The sequence below is a fragment of the Gymnodraco acuticeps genome, unplaced genomic scaffold, assembly GCF_902827175.1.
Source record: "Gymnodraco acuticeps unplaced genomic scaffold, fGymAcu1.1, whole genome shotgun sequence".
Classification (NCBI taxonomy): Eukaryota; Metazoa; Chordata; class Actinopteri; order Perciformes; family Bathydraconidae; genus Gymnodraco; species Gymnodraco acuticeps.
Window position 1 is genome coordinate 11,165 of NW_022990772.1, and position 17,794 is coordinate 28,958.

General features: G+C 40.8%; 1 protein-coding gene across 1 annotated transcript; it reads right to left on the minus strand.

Moving 5' to 3' along the window:
• Positions 1-8,199: 8,199 nt before the first annotated feature.
• On the minus strand, positions 8,200-17,604 carry si:ch211-153b23.4 (uncharacterized protein LOC335392 homolog). Its single transcript, XM_034232635.1, is given in 17 exon segments — positions 8,200-9,059; positions 9,153-9,275; positions 9,360-9,449; positions 9,531-9,560; positions 9,562-9,629; positions 9,632-9,643; positions 9,735-9,883; positions 9,965-10,064; positions 10,587-10,853; positions 10,856-11,017; positions 11,020-11,049; positions 11,052-11,358; positions 11,360-11,413; positions 11,415-11,630; positions 11,632-12,260; positions 12,356-12,469; positions 17,478-17,604. Coding segments are annotated over 17 exon segments (2,583 nt in total). The 5' UTR covers positions 17,533-17,604; the 3' UTR covers positions 8,200-8,882.
• Between the last annotated feature and the right edge of the window lie 190 nt (positions 17,605-17,794).

A 17,794-nucleotide genomic window follows, 5' to 3' on the forward strand; every position in this document is an offset into this window, starting at 1 on the left:
AAGTTAGGAAAAACTCCTTTTGAATATTTATTGTGGAAAATGTTAAATGACTATTTTATACAATGTATTGCAACCACATACCATCAGCGACTTATATTAACTTCAATTTCGTGGACATGCTTACGGGATGTTCAAAGGAAGCTCTCGTCAATGGAGCTGCCACATGCAAGAGAGCTTTGAAGGTTTTGGAAATTGATAATAATAATAATAATAACTTGGATTTATATAGCGCCTTTCAGGGGACCCAAGTTTGCTTTACAGCAGAATAAAACAAACATAAACTATTGGTGTAGTTAGTACAACCATAGGAGACCATTGATGAGTGAAACAATTTTTGTTTTAATACCCTTTCAAAAGTGAACTTATTGAAAATAATGTATGAACAAGTCTTAAGAACATATCTCTTTTAGTGTTGCTAAAAAATAGACCTTTTTTTACCATGGTTATTGCTTGCTGGAACGCAATACACTAGTTGTTTTTTTATCTGAAAATTGTGTCCCAACCACTTGTTTAAAAAAGCCTGAAGGGAGAAGGCATATGTGAAACATCCAGTTTTATTAATGTAGGGAGTCATTGTATTAATTAAGTTGATGTTACAGTATGAGGCTTTATTTCGTTAATAGCAAAGTCAAGATTTAGATAAGGTGCTGAAACCTTAAAGAAAGGTTAGAGTCAGTGTGTCTCGTTTTTACTGAATTAGTTATGAGTAATGTCATTCTGCAAGTATGAAAATCCTTTACTGCAACTTTTTCAAAACAAGGAAGCTCAATTCACGGGCTTTTCTCGTAATATTTGTGGTTTCAGGCTTCAATGTCGATCAGTGTATCTTCTTTTGTTCGTCCAGTTGTGTACATTTCCATGGTGGGTGTTTTGCAGACAAAGCTGAGTAACGTTAACCTCTGGAATTGGCTTACATGGGTTTTAGCCTTTGCAGTCCATTTATATGCACACTACAGGAAAGGGCCCCTTTAATGCTAGCAGTCATACAGAGAGTAACACTGTCTGCAGAGTGAAATACAAAAAGGAGAGACTGCGTTGCATATTTCAACACTGAAAGGGAGGAACCTGATGGCACTAGATGTTTCAAGGTCACTCACACACAGAGCACCTTTTTGCTCAGGTTCCCATAAGAGAAGTTTCCTGGCAGTTGGATAAGTGATAAGGTGCACATATTGAAACTCACTATCAATGTAATACATCCTAATTAGGATATTTCTCAAGCTTAGCACAAACATGAAAGCAGTTAGCAGAGATAAACCCTAGCACGCAAGAAGCACAGAGTAATATGGGGTGTGTGGTGCAGTGGGTTGTGAGTTGGTGTGCAGATCAGGGGGTCACAGGTTCAAACCCCACTGCAGTCAGTATGTCAGTATTGAGTATGTAAGTCGCTTTGGATAAAAGCGTCTAACAAGTTACATATAAGTTGAGTCATTTTCTTTTGCTGTGAAGGAAAACGTCACCCTATGTATCTCAATGGACTGAAACAAATACCCTTGGGATTTTCCCTGTTCATAAGCTAATGATTAAACAAGGAAACTGCTCTTCTTATACCGTAAGTCATTACCAGGTGGAGTAGGAAAGAGTTTAAGGCAAGGCAAGGCAAGGCAAGGCAAGTTTATTTATATAGCACTTTTCAACACAAGGCAATTCAAAGTGCTTTACAAAAAATGAAAGAGATTAAGAAAATGGCATTAAAAGAAAAGCTAATAAAATAAACATTAAAAGAAAAAATACATGGATAAAAGTTACAGTGCTGTCAATTAAACATTAAAAGAAAAAAAGTACATGGATAAAGTTACAGTGCAGTCTAAGATATGAATAGTTTAATTAAAAGCAGCGACAAAAAGAAAAGTCTTCAGCCTGGATTTAAAAGTAGTAAGAGTTGCAGCGGACCTGCAGGTTTCTGGGAGTTTGTTCCAGATATTTGGAGCATAATAACTGAACGCTGCTTTACCATGTTTAGTTCTGACTCTGGGGACAGAAAGCTGACCAGTCCCTGAAGACCTGAGAGATCTGGATGGTTCATAATTTAGCAGGAGGTCAGAAATGTATTTTGGGCCTAAACCATTCAGTGCTTTATAAACCAGCAGCAGTATTTTGAAATCTATTCTTTGACACACAGGAAGCCAGTGTAAAGACTTCAGAACTGGAGTGATGTGATCCACTTTCTTAGTGTTAGTGAGGACCCGAGCAGCGGCGTTCTGAATCAGCTGCAGCTTCCTAATAGATTTTTTAGTGAGACCTGTGAAGACACCATTGCAGTAGTCGAGTCTACTGAAGATAAAAGCATGGACAAGTTTTTCCAAATCCTGCTGTGACATTAGTCTTTTAATCCTAGATATATTCTTTAGGTGATAGTAGGCTGATTTAGTAACTGTTTTAATGTGACTGTTGAAACTCAGGTCAGAGTCCATGACTACACCTAGATTTCTGGCTTTATCTGTTGTTTTGAACATTGCACACTGAAGCTCAGCGCTAACTTTTATACGTTCTGCCTTGGCTCCAAAAACCATTACCTCAGTTTTATCTTTGTTTAATTGGAGAAAGTTCTGACACATCCAGTCATTGATTTGTTCAATGCACTTACTCAGTGTTTGAATTGGAGCATAGTCTCCTGGTGAAATTGTTACGTACATTTGTGTGTCATCTGCATAGCTATGGTAACTTATTTTGTTGTTCTTCATTATCTGAGCCAGTGGTAGCATGTAGATGTTAAAGAGAAGAGGCCCCAAGATGGAGCCTTGAGGAACCCCACATGTTTAAAATGTTTTTTAGTTTTTAATAGCGTGACTAATTAACCCCGTTCACAGGCTCATTAGGCTTTGAATGATACATTACATATTATAACATTAACAAACATCACATGAGCACACCGTCAGCGAATGTAAAAGCTGGTTGGAGAGTCAACCTACACATGGATATTTGCCACATTAAGTAATAATATATGTGCATATAAATGTAGTTTTACTGATGATCTTAGACTGTGTAGATGTCCTCCTCTCCACGTGTTTGTCGCTGTGGTTAACTTCTTCCATCCATCACTCAGTAAAACCATAACCTGCCTGTATTTGTTCCTCACTTAGCTTACGGCAATAGAGGATGTATACATCAGGTGATAGTCAAAAGCATGATTAAGGATGTTCATTGAGTAAAACATTTACTCAGCAGTGTTTGCTTGAGATATCTGCATAGGGAGCTATGAAGTTAATCAAACCAATAGGCCTATAGCTTCCTGGTTCAGTGGGGTCTTTATCCTTTTGAATAATTATAGAAATCAGAGATTCATTTAATGTTTCTGGCATTTTCCCCAGGGATAAAGATGCTTCATACAGTCGTTAATATTGGAGCCAGTTTGTCCACATACTTCTTATAGTATTCTGAGGGGAAGCCATCTAGACCAGGCGGTTTCCCAGCCTTCATTAATGAAATAGCACTGTTGACCTCTCCTGTTGTTATTGGACTGTCAGGATACTCTTTCTGATCAGCTGACATTTCAGGCAGGTTAATCTTTGAAAAAAATGCCTCAAACTCACCCACCTCTAACTAACCTCTGATTCACAAAGTTGGTTATACAAATCACCCTGTTAATGTCCCTCATGTTTGTCACCAATTCCCCTTTCTCATCTTTAACAGCTGGCATAACATAGTCTCCTTTTGGCGTAGTTGTTTAGCCAATAGTTTTCCTGTTTTTTCCCCACTTTCATAGAAAGTACTTTTAGCAGTCTCTTTCTTTCATCATAACCCTTTATTTATTTTCGAGTTATAGTTTGTTTGTTAAAAAAAAAGTCAAAAAATGAACTTTTACCGGGATTTTAAGTGAGAACAAAACAGGCAAGCGACAAACAAGCTGTGGAGCAGAACATATCCAACAACTCAATATGTAAATATCCATGTGTATGTTGACTCTCCAACCACATATCCCAACAGGAGGTTTATCCTTCCTTGATGAAGTCAAATAGGATTAAGTTAGAACAGCAGTTTGCTTCTTACATCATTACCCTATATATATTCTGAAGTCATTGTGAGTATGTTATAATAAGTTAAAATAAGTAAAATTATAGTAAGTTGTAAAATATTATAACAAGTCAATAATTAAACTTTTACCAAGAAATTGAAGTGATAAATAAATACACGAAGTTTATCCGTCATTGTTGAAGTCAAAGCAGGATGAAGTTAGAGCAGCAGTCTCCTTCTTTCATCATAACGTTAAGTAAATATGTTATTAAAAAAAAGTCATAACAAGTTAATAAATAAACTGTAACCAGGGAATTGAAGTGAAAAACAAATACAGGCAGTTTATGGTTTTAGGGAGTGATTGATTGAGCTAGTGAAGTTAACCACAGCGACAAACAAGCTGTGGAGAACATCCACAGCCTCAGACCATAACCAACAACAACAACAGTAACAGTCATAACAGTAAAATACGATTTATGTGGACTCGTATATTACTCGATGTGCAAATATCCGTGTGTATGTTGACTCTCCATCCTTTTCAGACTGTGTGCTCCTGTGTCACAGTGTGTCTTTTTTTCCACATCACTGCATTAATTACGTTTGTGCCGGTAAGGAACCTTTTAAGCCCATTTCAAACAATTTCAGGGGTGTAGAATAATATCTATGCATAATTTTATAATGGATAAACTTGCTTCTCGTATCCCATAGCCCAACCTACATTTGACACTATATCCTGCCATAGATCCTCCCTAATCTCACTACCAAGATCTTTTTGCCATATCTTTCTCAGGGCTTCAAATATTCTTATTTGAATAGTTGACATTTTTTTATAGAATAGTGAGGCAGAGTATAGAGTATGGGGAGAATTTAGAAAGTCTTGAATCTTATTCTCTTCTTCCTCATCCCTTGTCAGTCCAAATACCGAACCAACATTGCTCCTCAGCTGTAGATATTTCCAGTCAAGTTAAATTGTTTCTTAAGGTCCTCAAATGACATAAACAAGCGGTCTCTGTAAAGATCATTGACAACATGTATCCCTTTCGCCAACCATGTATGCCATAAAAATACCTTTTTCCCTATACAGATTGAGGGGTGGTTCCATATGGAGGAGTACATTTGTTTGTATTGTGAGATGCCCAAAATCTTGTGTGCCCTTGCCCATGCCCAATGGGAATGTTGTAACATCAGATTTATTCCCTGTTTTGCTGCGTTTTTCTGGGATAACAGTTCAACGACCTTAGCCGGTGCTGCAAGTGCCCCCTCCATCATCACCCACCCAGGGTTAAACCCATAATTGGTCCAGTGTCTTGCTATTTTATTAATTTAAAATGCTATGTTGTATAATTCCATATTAGGGAGGCCAGTCATCATATCATCATAGAAATATAATTAAATTGTAGGGCAACCACCATCTGAATAACATTAATTTTCCCCAATAAAGTGAGATTTATCAATTTCCATTTTTCCAAATTTGCCTTAATTCTTTTAAGTCATATTAATAGAGATTATATCTTCCAGCCCTGATGCCAAGATATTTCATTCCAACTGGGATCCACTTAAAATTGAATGTTGACACCGCTCCTTGGTTGCATCTAGTTGATATGGGCATACATTCAGATTTCTGCCAATTCATCTTATAGCCTGATATTTCGAAAAGGATTCAATTGTAGATAGAACATTAGGGATTGACGAAATATGATCCTTGATAAGTAATAAAATATCGTCCGCATATAGGAACATTTTGTGTTCCCTTTCCCCTGTAAAACTCCTCTTATACCAATTCCCTGATTGCGGCGGCCAGGGGTTCCAGAAATAAAGTAAACGGAAGAGGATGTCACGATTCTTGTGTTGTGTCACGTTTTTAGTTTTGTGTGTCTGGTAGTGGGTGTTTTGCTTGTCTCCTTGTCATGTTTTCCTCCCTGTGTATTGTCTGGTCTTTTCCCTGTGTTTTCATGTCTGTCGTTAGTTTCCCTGGTGTGTCTAATTTCCTGATTGTTTTCACCTGTCACCCCTTCTGTGTCTCCTGTGCTCATCAGTGTCAGCCCCGCCCCTGATTGTTCCCACCTGTGTCTTGTTACCCTGTGTTTAAATTCCCCTGTCTCCCAGTGTTCAGTGTCAGTTCGTTTTTTTCTATGGTCAGGTCTATGCTCCTTGTCTTTTGCCTTGGTCAGGTCTATGCTCTTTTGTGCTCTAGAAAAGTTTTGTTCCTCACCACGTGAGCGATTATCATTTTGTTCTCATTTTTTGTCATCTCATCCTGAGATTAGTTATTGACCATTTTTTTGCTGTATTTTGGAAAATAAAGTATCCTACCAATACTTTACCTCTGTCTCCCGGGTCGTGCAATTGGGTCCTACATCCTAAGTGCTTGAGCTTTAACAGAGGACTGAGAGGATCTCCTTGTTTGGTCCCACATGTTAGTTTAAAGAATTTCGATATCACCCCATTAGTTGTTACTGCTGCCCTTGGGTCTGAATACATTTAATGTATCCATTTGATAAAACCTTCTCCACATCCAAATATTTTAAGAGCATACCGCAGAAAGCCCCACTCGACTCTATAGAATGCCTTTTGGGCATCCGGGGAGAAGGCAGCTGACGTGCTTTCATCCTGATTACGCTGCATAAGGTGCAACAATCGTCTGATGTTGTCTGTGGATGATCTTCCCTTAATGAATCCTACCTGGTCTGAGTGTATTAAGTGTGGCAGAATGCTTCCCAGCCTCCTAGCAAGAACCTTCGTCAGAATTTTGCAATCCACATTAACTCAGGACAATAAATGTTGGAAATGTAATATAGAGAAATGGGCACATTTCTTCATGCTCTAGTCTAGAGAGTCTATGGGATTGCCCAAGGGTACTGCCTTTTTGGAAGGTGGTATTAAAAAACATTGAAGGGTGGCTCAGAAGACCTCTACCAGTTCTCTTTGCTGGGGGACAAATCTCTTGTGCCACCAGGCCTTACTAAAGCAGAACTTAGACTGACTTTAACAGGTGTTATTGTAGCTGCCAGGCTTATCCTGCACAACTGGAAGAGCCCCACATCAGCCAGAGTTTACAGAATGGCTTAAAGTCATGACAGAGACTGCAGCCTTTGAAATTATGATCGCCAGGGTAAATAATGTCCCAAGCAAATCTAATGGAGCGTGGCACATCTTCTTGGTCCTATATCAAAGGGGCACTGTCCGAGGGAGGGACAGGAAGTATATTTGTATATGTGTACATGTGCGTGTATATGATGTATTTGTTGTAAATGTATATCTACATGCTTTACGTTGATGTATATATGAATGTGTGCGCAGGCGTATGTAGGCATGTGCGTGTGAGAGAATAATTGGAGTGCCACGGGGGGCGGGGTCTGCTGCCTGTATGTTTGTTCTGCATTTATGTATCAAATGTGAAAATGTAATAAAAATCTTAATGACAAAAAAGAAAGAAATAGACTGCTGCGGCTGCTTCATCCTACTTTGTCCTGATCAAGGAAGCACAATATTTTGGGGAAAAGCGTAATGCTTAGACTGAACTTTGGTCTTGTCAAACAAAGTAAATGTAAACCCCTGTGTGGGTTTACCTTGGGTCAGTGTTGGCTTTAAAGGTCCTGTTTCAAAAGTGCTGATTCTCTGTCTGCTACTTTAGATGAAAATAAGGAGCCCCTCCCCCACGCCCCTCTGAGAGATATTTGGTTAAAAAAAACACACTGGTGCTCTAGGAGGAGATTCAGGTGATAAGGTGGGGGGGGGGAGGGGAGTCAGCTCATTTTCAGACAGGTTTTTATATAATGGATCAGGACAAAAAGTGAGTTTTTTTTCCTGAAACTTTCAGAATCTCTGAATGTGAGGGGACACATGTTTATGTATAAAATACATGAAAAAGTGGTTTTGTGATTTTCAAATGATGGGTATTATAGATTGTATTGTATTGCATTGATCTATCCATACTAATCCCTTTTCAACTGAAGGCATGATCTGACTTTTTCAGATAAACATTCATCATTGAGTCGTCCAACATATTGCTACTATGAACAAATATGTGTTGTCTTTGGATTGGTTTAACCTAATTTTGGAACAAAGCTCATTTTAATTGACTGATTAGATAAATAATATGTTTGTATATTTATGTGATTTTGTTTATTATGTATTTATATTTCATATTGCCCATAATGAGCTGTTGTAATGCAGTCAGGAGACTTTAATATTCAACAGAGAAAACACAAATCAATATTCTATTAAAAATATGAAAAATAAAACTTCTTTGAAATAATTTAATGAAGCCTATAATTTATCATGAAAGTGAATATACAAACATTTGGACTACCTATGTTGTAAATGTATTATCTTTTCAATTTACACACGGCATCTATTGCACGTCTGTCCGTCCTGGGAGAGGGATCCCTCCTCTGTTGCTCTCCCTGAGGTTTCTCCCATGTTTCCCTTTTAAACTGTGGGTTTTCTCCGGAAGTGTTTCCTTGTACGATGTGAGGGTCTAAGGACAGAGGGTGTCGAATTGTCATACTGATATTCTGTACAAACTGTGAAGTCCACTGAGACAAATGTAACATTTGTGATATTGGGCTATATAAATAAACATTGATTGATTGATATACACAGTACATTCATCTTCAAATTTGTGAAAAAATGTAAAAAAAATTATAATACATACAAAACACAAATTTATGTTACCCAGCTAGATAAGTGACATTAGTGTCTGTGTGCATACCACTATAGAAATGACACACCAATATGCATCATTCAGATAAACAGACCAGCATAATACAGACATCAGAAGATCAATCAAACAACACCATAGCAACTATTGCATGTCCATCCCTGCATGGATTTTACATTTAAATACATCTGAATAAAAATGTCATTTGGCAACATTTGTTATAGTGCATTGGTGCTATGACTAATTTCTGAGGACTGGACTTTGTTCAGGTGCAACTGTGGATGGTTGTAGAGTTTCCGCTTCCTCTTCCTGACTCTGCTGCGTCTTCCATTACGAAACTTTTGTCCCTTTGTATATCAGACGGTTGTACGTCATCTTCGAAAGCAGGGTTTGTCTGCCCATGTCTGTGCCGCATCTGAACCTCCTCGAAGATTTGAAGAACCTTTGAAGCACAACCACAAGCCGCAGGTATTAGAATATGCATACACTAAATTGAAATTGTGTATTAGAACTAAATGCATAGAACCAACATTACCTTAGATTTAGGAATGAGACCCACTCTGAAGAAACCAATATGTCCTGTCTCGATCTTAGTGCAGTCGACCACAGTGGAGGCAATGTTCTCTGGGGAGGGTCCGTCACACAGCACTCCATCAACCTAACCATGCAAAAAGCACATGTAGTTTACTGGAAATAAAATAACGTACCCAGGCCTCTTATATTAATATAATATTGTCTTGACCTTTTTTCCCAACTTGGCGTAAACTTGGTTGTGGTGAGTCGTGTCTGCCTCGCCTGTAGGGTTGGCTGAGGTTACAGCGATGGGCCCCACCTGCCAAGAAAAAAGTTGTTATTTTAAACAAAAGGCCTGCTGACTAGTTTCACACACATTTTGAATGATTCATGCCCTTACCATATTAATGAGGTGTGTGGCCACAGAGCAAGTCTGGGTTTCTGATGGCAATGCTTTGTGGAGTCCCTATGTGTTTGGCAGCATCCCCTAAACCAAAGTGTCCATCCACGGGCCTGTGTGAGCCGAAAAAACCAACGTAAACCCCCGTCATGAGGCACCAACATAGGCACACACACTAATATGCATACATGAAGGCACACTTACCTCTGAGTATGACCATGCTGATCGAGGAGGGCCAGGCAGCCTCCATGAAGTCCAGCAGCAGAGGGCTCAGCAGGTGTCGCACCGGCTCCAGCTGCTTGATGGAGGAGATCCACAGAGACATGGGCCGGTCCTCCGCCTGCTTCTTCACCCTGGAGTCAAACACAGCAATTAAAGAGTAATGAAATCAAATCAATAAATGAATGTAGATCAAATCTAAAAGGGAAACTCACTTATAAGCTTTGATAACTGCGTCTGGCCTGTTGCAAGCTGCCACCAGCACATAGACGGTGTCAGTAGGCATTCCACATATGCCCCCATTTTTCATGATTTCTACAGATGGTAAAAGACGAAAAGTAACGGCAAGTATGTAAACACTTTTTTTTTAACTCAAAGAACGGCCATTTGTATATCAAATACGCTCACTGTGTTACCTTGTATTGTAGATTTTTTTTTAACTCATTTATCAAGTTTTTTGTTTACTACTTTTTTAACTAAAACCTTACTATTTCTGCATAAAGACTCTTGCACTGATGCAGTACTCGACTCATCATTCCAAACTGTTTTAACTATAGTACACAGTATTAATGCCTGTGTTTGAGAATCATAGGACTGGATACATGAGAGTTTAACTATACTGCACAAGTTGTGTTAAAGAACTTATGCTGTGATATCGTTTTCCTGAGGTTGAACCTCTATTTACTTGAATTCACGACAGTTTTTCTCCATTTATTGATTCTTCGTTCACCATGAAGGCATGCAAGAAAAGCAAAATCTTCAAGTTTCAAGGTTTAATAATAATTGATACACAAATGCTAATCTTTATGGAGAAGTATCACTTTTGAAGATTCTCACCAGCAATCTGCTGGACGGATGAGGCCTTGCGGGCCGGTACATGCGGACAGACATCTGCGCCTCCTCCAACCCCGCTCAGCTTCACTAAAGGTTTTCCTAAGGGCATCTGGGGGGACTGGAAGGTGCTGTTGAAAATGTGTGCCAGGAAACAATAAAAACTGACCAGACCAAAGATGATGGTGACTCCAATGTCATAACCATAAGGCAGTGAGCCTACGGCATCCAGCAAGAAGCTTATAAGGATGAGCTGGAAGGTGAGGGCATAACAAACCAGGCGACATTTAGAAACAACGCCGCAACCGTCACTAAACAGTTAAACAGCATGAAGCTTATGATCCCGACAGCCACATGGAAGCCTCTGGTTTCACCGTACAGGCCGCCGTATCGGGTCAACCCCCACACTGCCCACATCACCCCGTACAGAGTAAAACTGTGCTCTCAAAGGTTTTACCTCGAGCAAAGCTACTGAGCCGCAGAGCAGCTGGAGCCCGCCGCCAGCCACCACCACCCAGGGCAGAACCAGCACAGACAGAGGGTTTCTGTCCCCAACTGTGGCTGTGACAGCAAAAGCAGCCAGCACACTGCAGGCGTGGCCCAACACCTCTGCATCAGCATACTTGGAGTAGCCCAGGTGAGGAGCATGTAGCTCTTTATCATGGGCTCTGAGAGTGAGGCCCTGAATCCTGGCTACTAAGGCCTTGAAACAGCCCTGGCCTGTGGGAATCATTGTAGTCGAGACCATATTGAATGTGGTAATTAAAAGCATGCCGGCCAGAGAGTACAAATATAGCTCCCTGTACACCCTGTGTGCCTCCTTGGAAGAAGCCCTTGAGGCTGGGCTGCGATGGCGATACAATAAGCTGCAAAGAATAACTGGTAGAGCCCCTCCACCAGGCTCTTCTGACAGCTGAACACAGCCAGGATGGAGAAGAGCACGGAGAAGACAGCAGGGAAGGGAACAGGGGAGAAAGGCTGAATTGAGTAGAATGATAGAAGAGCACTGTAGCCCTCTGCAAATCTCAGAATAGCAGTGAAGCCGTTAAAAAGTGGCAGCAAGTGTGTCCATGGCTCTGTAGAAGAGGACACACATGCCAAGCTGAAAGACTCCAGCCGTCCACAGCCAGGGGACATGACCGACGGAGAGCCGGGGGACCACGCCCAACAGAGGACAGGCTAACACTGAGGCGGAGAGCAGGTTCATCACCAGACACACTGACACTGCATCACTACACTGATTCTGCTCAGTTTCCAGCTCAGATTTTTTCTTCAGGCCTGTTCCCGGAGGCTCCACCTTACCATGAGTGATGATGGACAGCAGACGTCCAAATCCAAAGTAAACACCAACCAGACAGACAAGAAGGTAGTTGGCAGCTGTAGCAGACTGACCAAAACCTACAGCTGACAAACCAGCGATTTGATGGGCACATGCTAAGCTAATGCAGAAAGCTATGAGGAAAAGCATTGCTTTCTTCACTGCTATTGCCACGACACCTATGACGAGCAGAGCTAAGGTGAATGCTGCCAGGCCCGGGACCAGAGAGGCTCTCAGCTCTGAGGGCTGCAGCACCCCCTGCCCCACCAGGATATGCACCAGACCGGACCCACACCACAGGGCAGAGACAGTCAGACACACAGAGGAAAACAGCTGGGCGTGGGACAGGCTGCGACAGATCCCTTAGAGAGGAAGAGTAAACAGAGGAGAGGAAGACCATGAGCTTACCCAATAACAAGTTAACCATTGATTCAGTTATGTAATAAACAAAACCAACCTGCATAGGCTAAGAGGACTGCAATGATGAGGAGCAGAATCCCCAGTGCAGTATGGGGGATGAAGTCTTTAACAGGCGAGCTGGCATAGTCGTTCACCAAAAGCAGGAGAGAACCTGTAAGTCATTAGATGAAAACATGATCCTTCTTACTCTGACATATTTTCAATTTTTTTATTAAAATACACTTGATGCACTGTGAAAAAAGTAATAAATTAGAGTCAGAGATACTATATGTGTGTACCATATGACTGTAAACGAAAGAATAACACAAATATTGCCATGTTTTAATTTGCAAACACGATTAAATAAAACAAATGCCAAACTTGTATATTCAATTCAAGTGTCTTTATATAGCCCAATATCACAAATCATATTTGTCTCAGAGGGCTTCACAAATCAACAAACACGATTAACATTGTAAAAGCAATGTAAAAACAGCAAATTAATCTTACAAGATAAATGTGAAAATACCAATTAAAAGAGGTACTTAACACAATGACACAAATACAGTTAGAGTACAATAATTTAAATTCCATAAAACGAAGGGTCCATGAGAATGTTTCTTTCTTTCTTTCAGTCTTTATTTCGAACAGATTACAAAATAACAAATAACAAATGTGAAAAACAGAATACCGTTTTGTTATAATACAGTATTTATCCATATTCATGGTAATATTTGTATATTCAACAAAAAACTAAAAATGTCTTCATATTAATAATAAATCATATGTGTCCGAAAGGGAGTAGGAGGAAGCAAATGCTTATTAATTCCCACCCCTTACTTGATCAATGATTGTCCTTTAAATCATTATGCAAGTTATTCCTACATACATTTACATTTATACATACATATACAATCATTTCTCATCTTCAATCACCTTCTTCATTCTCATAGTTTTCCCAAAAAGTGTTTCTGTACATCCTTTTAAACTGAATTATGCTTGTGCTTTGTTTGAACTCCAGCTCCAAACCATTCCATAAAATCACCACACAGATTGTTAAACTCATACTTCTCAGAGTTGTTCTGACCTTGAGTTGTTTAAAATGTAGATTTCCTCTCAAATTATACCCACCCTCTCTGTCTACGAACAATGTTTTTAATTTCCTAGGAAGTAGATTATGTCTTTAAAAGGGGGTTTAAAACCAGTCCGAACTGTAAACTGTAAGCTACCAAAGTTTCACTTTAAAGTTTTTGTTTTAGCAAAGATTACCGTTTAAAGTAATTGCATTTATGTATTAAAAACAACGGATTGGTTTCTGATATAAATATTTGGCTACTCGTTTTTCCCCCCTAACTTTTCAAAACTTAAAAATGTTTTACAAAAGGATTTCACTGAATTAAATCCAACAATTCATGATTAGTAATGATAAATAACAGTAGACAAGCAGCAAGTACAACTACCGCAATAAAAACATCGTTACTAACAGTGCTTGAATTGGAATGAAAAAGGTGCCAGTACTCTAAAATCAGCAACTTTTTCAAGTCAATTTTATATATACAGCCCACAAACAAGAATTTGGCTACTATAATGCTGGTGGGTTTGTCTCTTTACTACTGTATATTTTAGAAAGGTTCACTGTACTTAACATTTTTTATGATAGGCAGCGGATATGGCTAAAGCTCAGTAAGGTCAATATTAACTGAAAATATAGCAATCAAAGTCTAGATCTTCTGCTGAAGACACATGAAGCAGAGACCTTTCAGGTGAGAGCCCCTCTGGTGGTGTTCAACATTAATGACAAGGAAACAAAGCTCTGGTCAGAAAGCATTTTTTATAAAAAGCTTTAACAAAATTAAGTATTTCTGTACATTTTGAATGCAATCTAACTTTCCAACTCAGAAAACGAAAACGAAAAAGTGCCAAAAGTCTTCTCACATGGCTGAGCTGCTTTGCAATATACTTCACCACTGAAGAATACAAATATGTATAAAGTAAACTATGATGCAATCTAACTTTCCAACTCAGAAAAATGATAAAGAGCATGAACAAAGAACATGTAAAAACAAATGCAAAATTTGCACAATCTAAAATGAGAAAACTGTAACTGCAAGTAACAAAGTCTGAGCCATGGTAAAGAGTTACATTGAACACCAAGCTGATCAGATAAACTCCCTGGTTGGTCTGAAGTCCTTCTATCTCCAGGATCTGTACAAATCGGCACATTATGCCAAAAGTCTTCTCACTGGGTGAGCTGCTTTGCAATATACTTCACATTGTTAGAAAAGGCTCCAGAAGGCCTTGGGGACATCAGTATCAGGGGGCTGGAGCTGGACAGGCTCTTTCATCAGCACTTCTCCTTCCCTTTTCCAGCCAGGACCTCACATACTGTTCCGGATTGAACTGTCCTAGTGATGGTCCATTACATTTAATGAAAACCAGGCTGGACAGTCGGCTGACAGAGAGAGCATTCCTTTTTGCAGTAAGGATATCGTTCATGCAGCTGAATGCCCGCTCACACTCACTAGTGGAGACAGCGATGGTTCGGACTGCTTTCAGTAGAGGCTCCATGGCAGCAGGTGTACGGGATGCCCTGGTTTCCTTGTATTCGCGAAAGCCCTGAACAGTCTCTCTTCTGTCCACTTTCAGCACTTCGCACAAACGTAGCACCTCTACGTCCCCATACTGTACGTCTAACTCCTCTTCAGGCCAACTTCCAGGATGGATAACTTTCATGTCCTGGATTAGCTGATTGTCCCGGGCCTCCCAGCCATGTAATGGGATTTCTCTTGTGCTGACATGAGAGGAGGTTGTGGGAAGTCATTCTGTGTCTCAGATTCTCTACCATACTGCGGAAAAACTGACCTGCATGAATCTGTACAAGCCTGCCATTCTCACGCAGGGCAACACCCTTGAAGGACTTCTCAGCTAGAGCTGTATGAACTGTAGTCATGTGTGGGCCAGGCATGGTGACCATGGATTCAAAAAACTCGTATTTCTCGAGTTAAGAGCCTATCTGCTGTAGGCAGTGTCATCTCTCTTTTTTGGAGTTGCCGAGAGAGGTCGCTGAGCTCTGTGAGCGCATCGTACATCAGTCCCAGATTGCTGACAAACGTTGCAGATGTGAGCACATCATCCAGGCCCTTGTACTTTGCTCTGTCTCTGGAATCCCTGCTCGTGTCGTTTGCAGCATTTGTGAAGTGATCATGAAGCACTCGGTAGTTTTCCCAGACTGCTCTGACGCTCCTTTCACTTGAAGCCACCCAGCGGATGGACAAAACACGCCCTATCACCAGGAGACGCTGTCCGACTGCTTGCGCACACTGCGCTAACTGCCTCTGATTTTTGGGGGAGGCATGGAACAAGGAATAGAGTTTGTCAAAAAAGATCTGGAAATGATTGAGCCCTGAGACCTCCTTGACCACATCCCCAACTGCCAGCTCTAGACGATGATTGGAGCAGTGCCACACAAACAGGCTTGGGAATTTACTACACAACTGGGTAGCAACGCCTGTTCTCTTCCCTAGCATGACTGAAGCCCCATCACATGCAAAAGAAACGAAACACTGACCTAAAAGTCCTCGTTAAAATCTCTTCCAAGACACTCCATTAACGCCTTTGTGATGTCATCAGCCGTTGTTCCATCCAACTCGATCAGCTCCCAAAAAAACGTTTCGGGCTCAGCATCAGCTAATGCTGAGCGTAGACACAACAACAAGCACCGTTTTACCACTAATAGTGGTAGATTCATCGACCCAAAACACAGAGTTTTCTTTGGTTTTCTGTAATGTCTTTTGCCATTTTTTTCTTCAGCTCATGAGCTATGTGGTCGATGATTTCGCCACAGGTTTTATTGGAGTGCAAAACCCTGCCCACGTTCAGCCCATTCAGTTTCTGTACATTCAAATCAATTGGCATGTCTGTGAATGGGCTGGCTATGTTTGCCAATTTTATATGCCTTTCGAAAAACTCTGATAGTGGTGTCTAATTCAGATTTATGCATAGACTGCACTTGATGTTGAATAGTTTCACCGTGAAGCAGATGTAAGGATGTCAGCAGCTTTTACATGGGCTTGTGATTCTTTATGTTCTTTGATTTTTTTTTCTCAGGCTAGCTTGTTGTTTGCCCTTGTCAACACCGAAATGAGACACTGCACACTCACCCCCATTCAGTTGACAGTTTCAGTCCTTGTCCAGTGTGTATTCCCAAAGATTTGACATCTCTGCATATCCGACATCCTAGCTTCTTATCTTTAAGAAGGAGCCATGCAAAAATATTGCACCTTGTCCGTTGTCCAGCAGTCAGGTGCATCGCTTTGCCCGGTGTTGGTGGTGGCAGTTGCGCCAGCAGCAGCTAACGTTAGAGGCTCTGGAGGAGGCGGCGGAGCTAGTGCTAATGCTAATGCACTAGAACTTGGAGCAGGAGGATCAACCAAAGAAAGCTCCCCATCAGACACAATTTCCAACACAGGCACAGCATTCTCTGTATTTGAAGTTTCTTCCGGCGACAACCGCTGTCTTTTTGCACTTTTATTAATCCACGCTAACATTTTAGAAATGCTAATTTGTGACGTGACTTGCTTTCCTTCTCTCGCGGGCGTGCCTGCTCTGTTCTATCACGCTACATAGCCACCCACTGGGTGGGAGTTGCACTGCATAAACACAACACACGTGCATCTAGGTATGTAAATTGTAAAGCATTAAAACATGGTTTTACTAACAGTTTTCAGTATGTTGTTACTTCGGCATTATTATTATTATTATTTTGAAACGTGTATTACTATTAAATCACGGTCTAAATAGGTTAATTTTGACATAGTCGTTTCCACCACAGTATTTACATGGAGAAGATAAGCCCCCGCCCCCTCTCCAGCACGTTCTGTTTGAATGACAGGAGTAAACAGCTGACAGCCGCTGTGAAACTCCAGCGGTTAGAGCGATGAGAATGTCCGTTCGGCACCTCATGACGCATCTACTGAGTACCGGGCGGCTGTATATATATATATGGATGTATAATAAGAACGGCGGGAGAGTGTTGAGTACTGGCACGGTGCATGAGTACCGGAGTACCGCCAGCATGCCGGTACTGAGCAAGAAGTGCCTGGTACTCCATGGGTCAGAACCAGAAGTGCCGGTACTGCGTACCGGTGAGTACCGGCCCAATTCCAGCACTGGTTACTAACCTCCAGAGATGCCCAGTATGCCGACGGACTCATGCAGAGAGTGGGGGTGAGCCATAGCGGAGTACAGCTGAGCTCTGAGCACGTGAAGCTGCTTTATACAGCTGCGTGTGACGTCAGCACGCAAACTCCTGATCTTCCCCTCACCGGGAAATGCCGAGACAGGTGCGTCACAGACAGTCAAAGAAGAAAAATAGGCTACTCAAATGAATCATCCCGTTTGAAAATACGTCTTAAAAAACATCTTTATATTCTTCTATATATTCATTTCAAACTCATGTTAATATTAACAACAAATAGGTGATTTTTGTTTTGCTTAA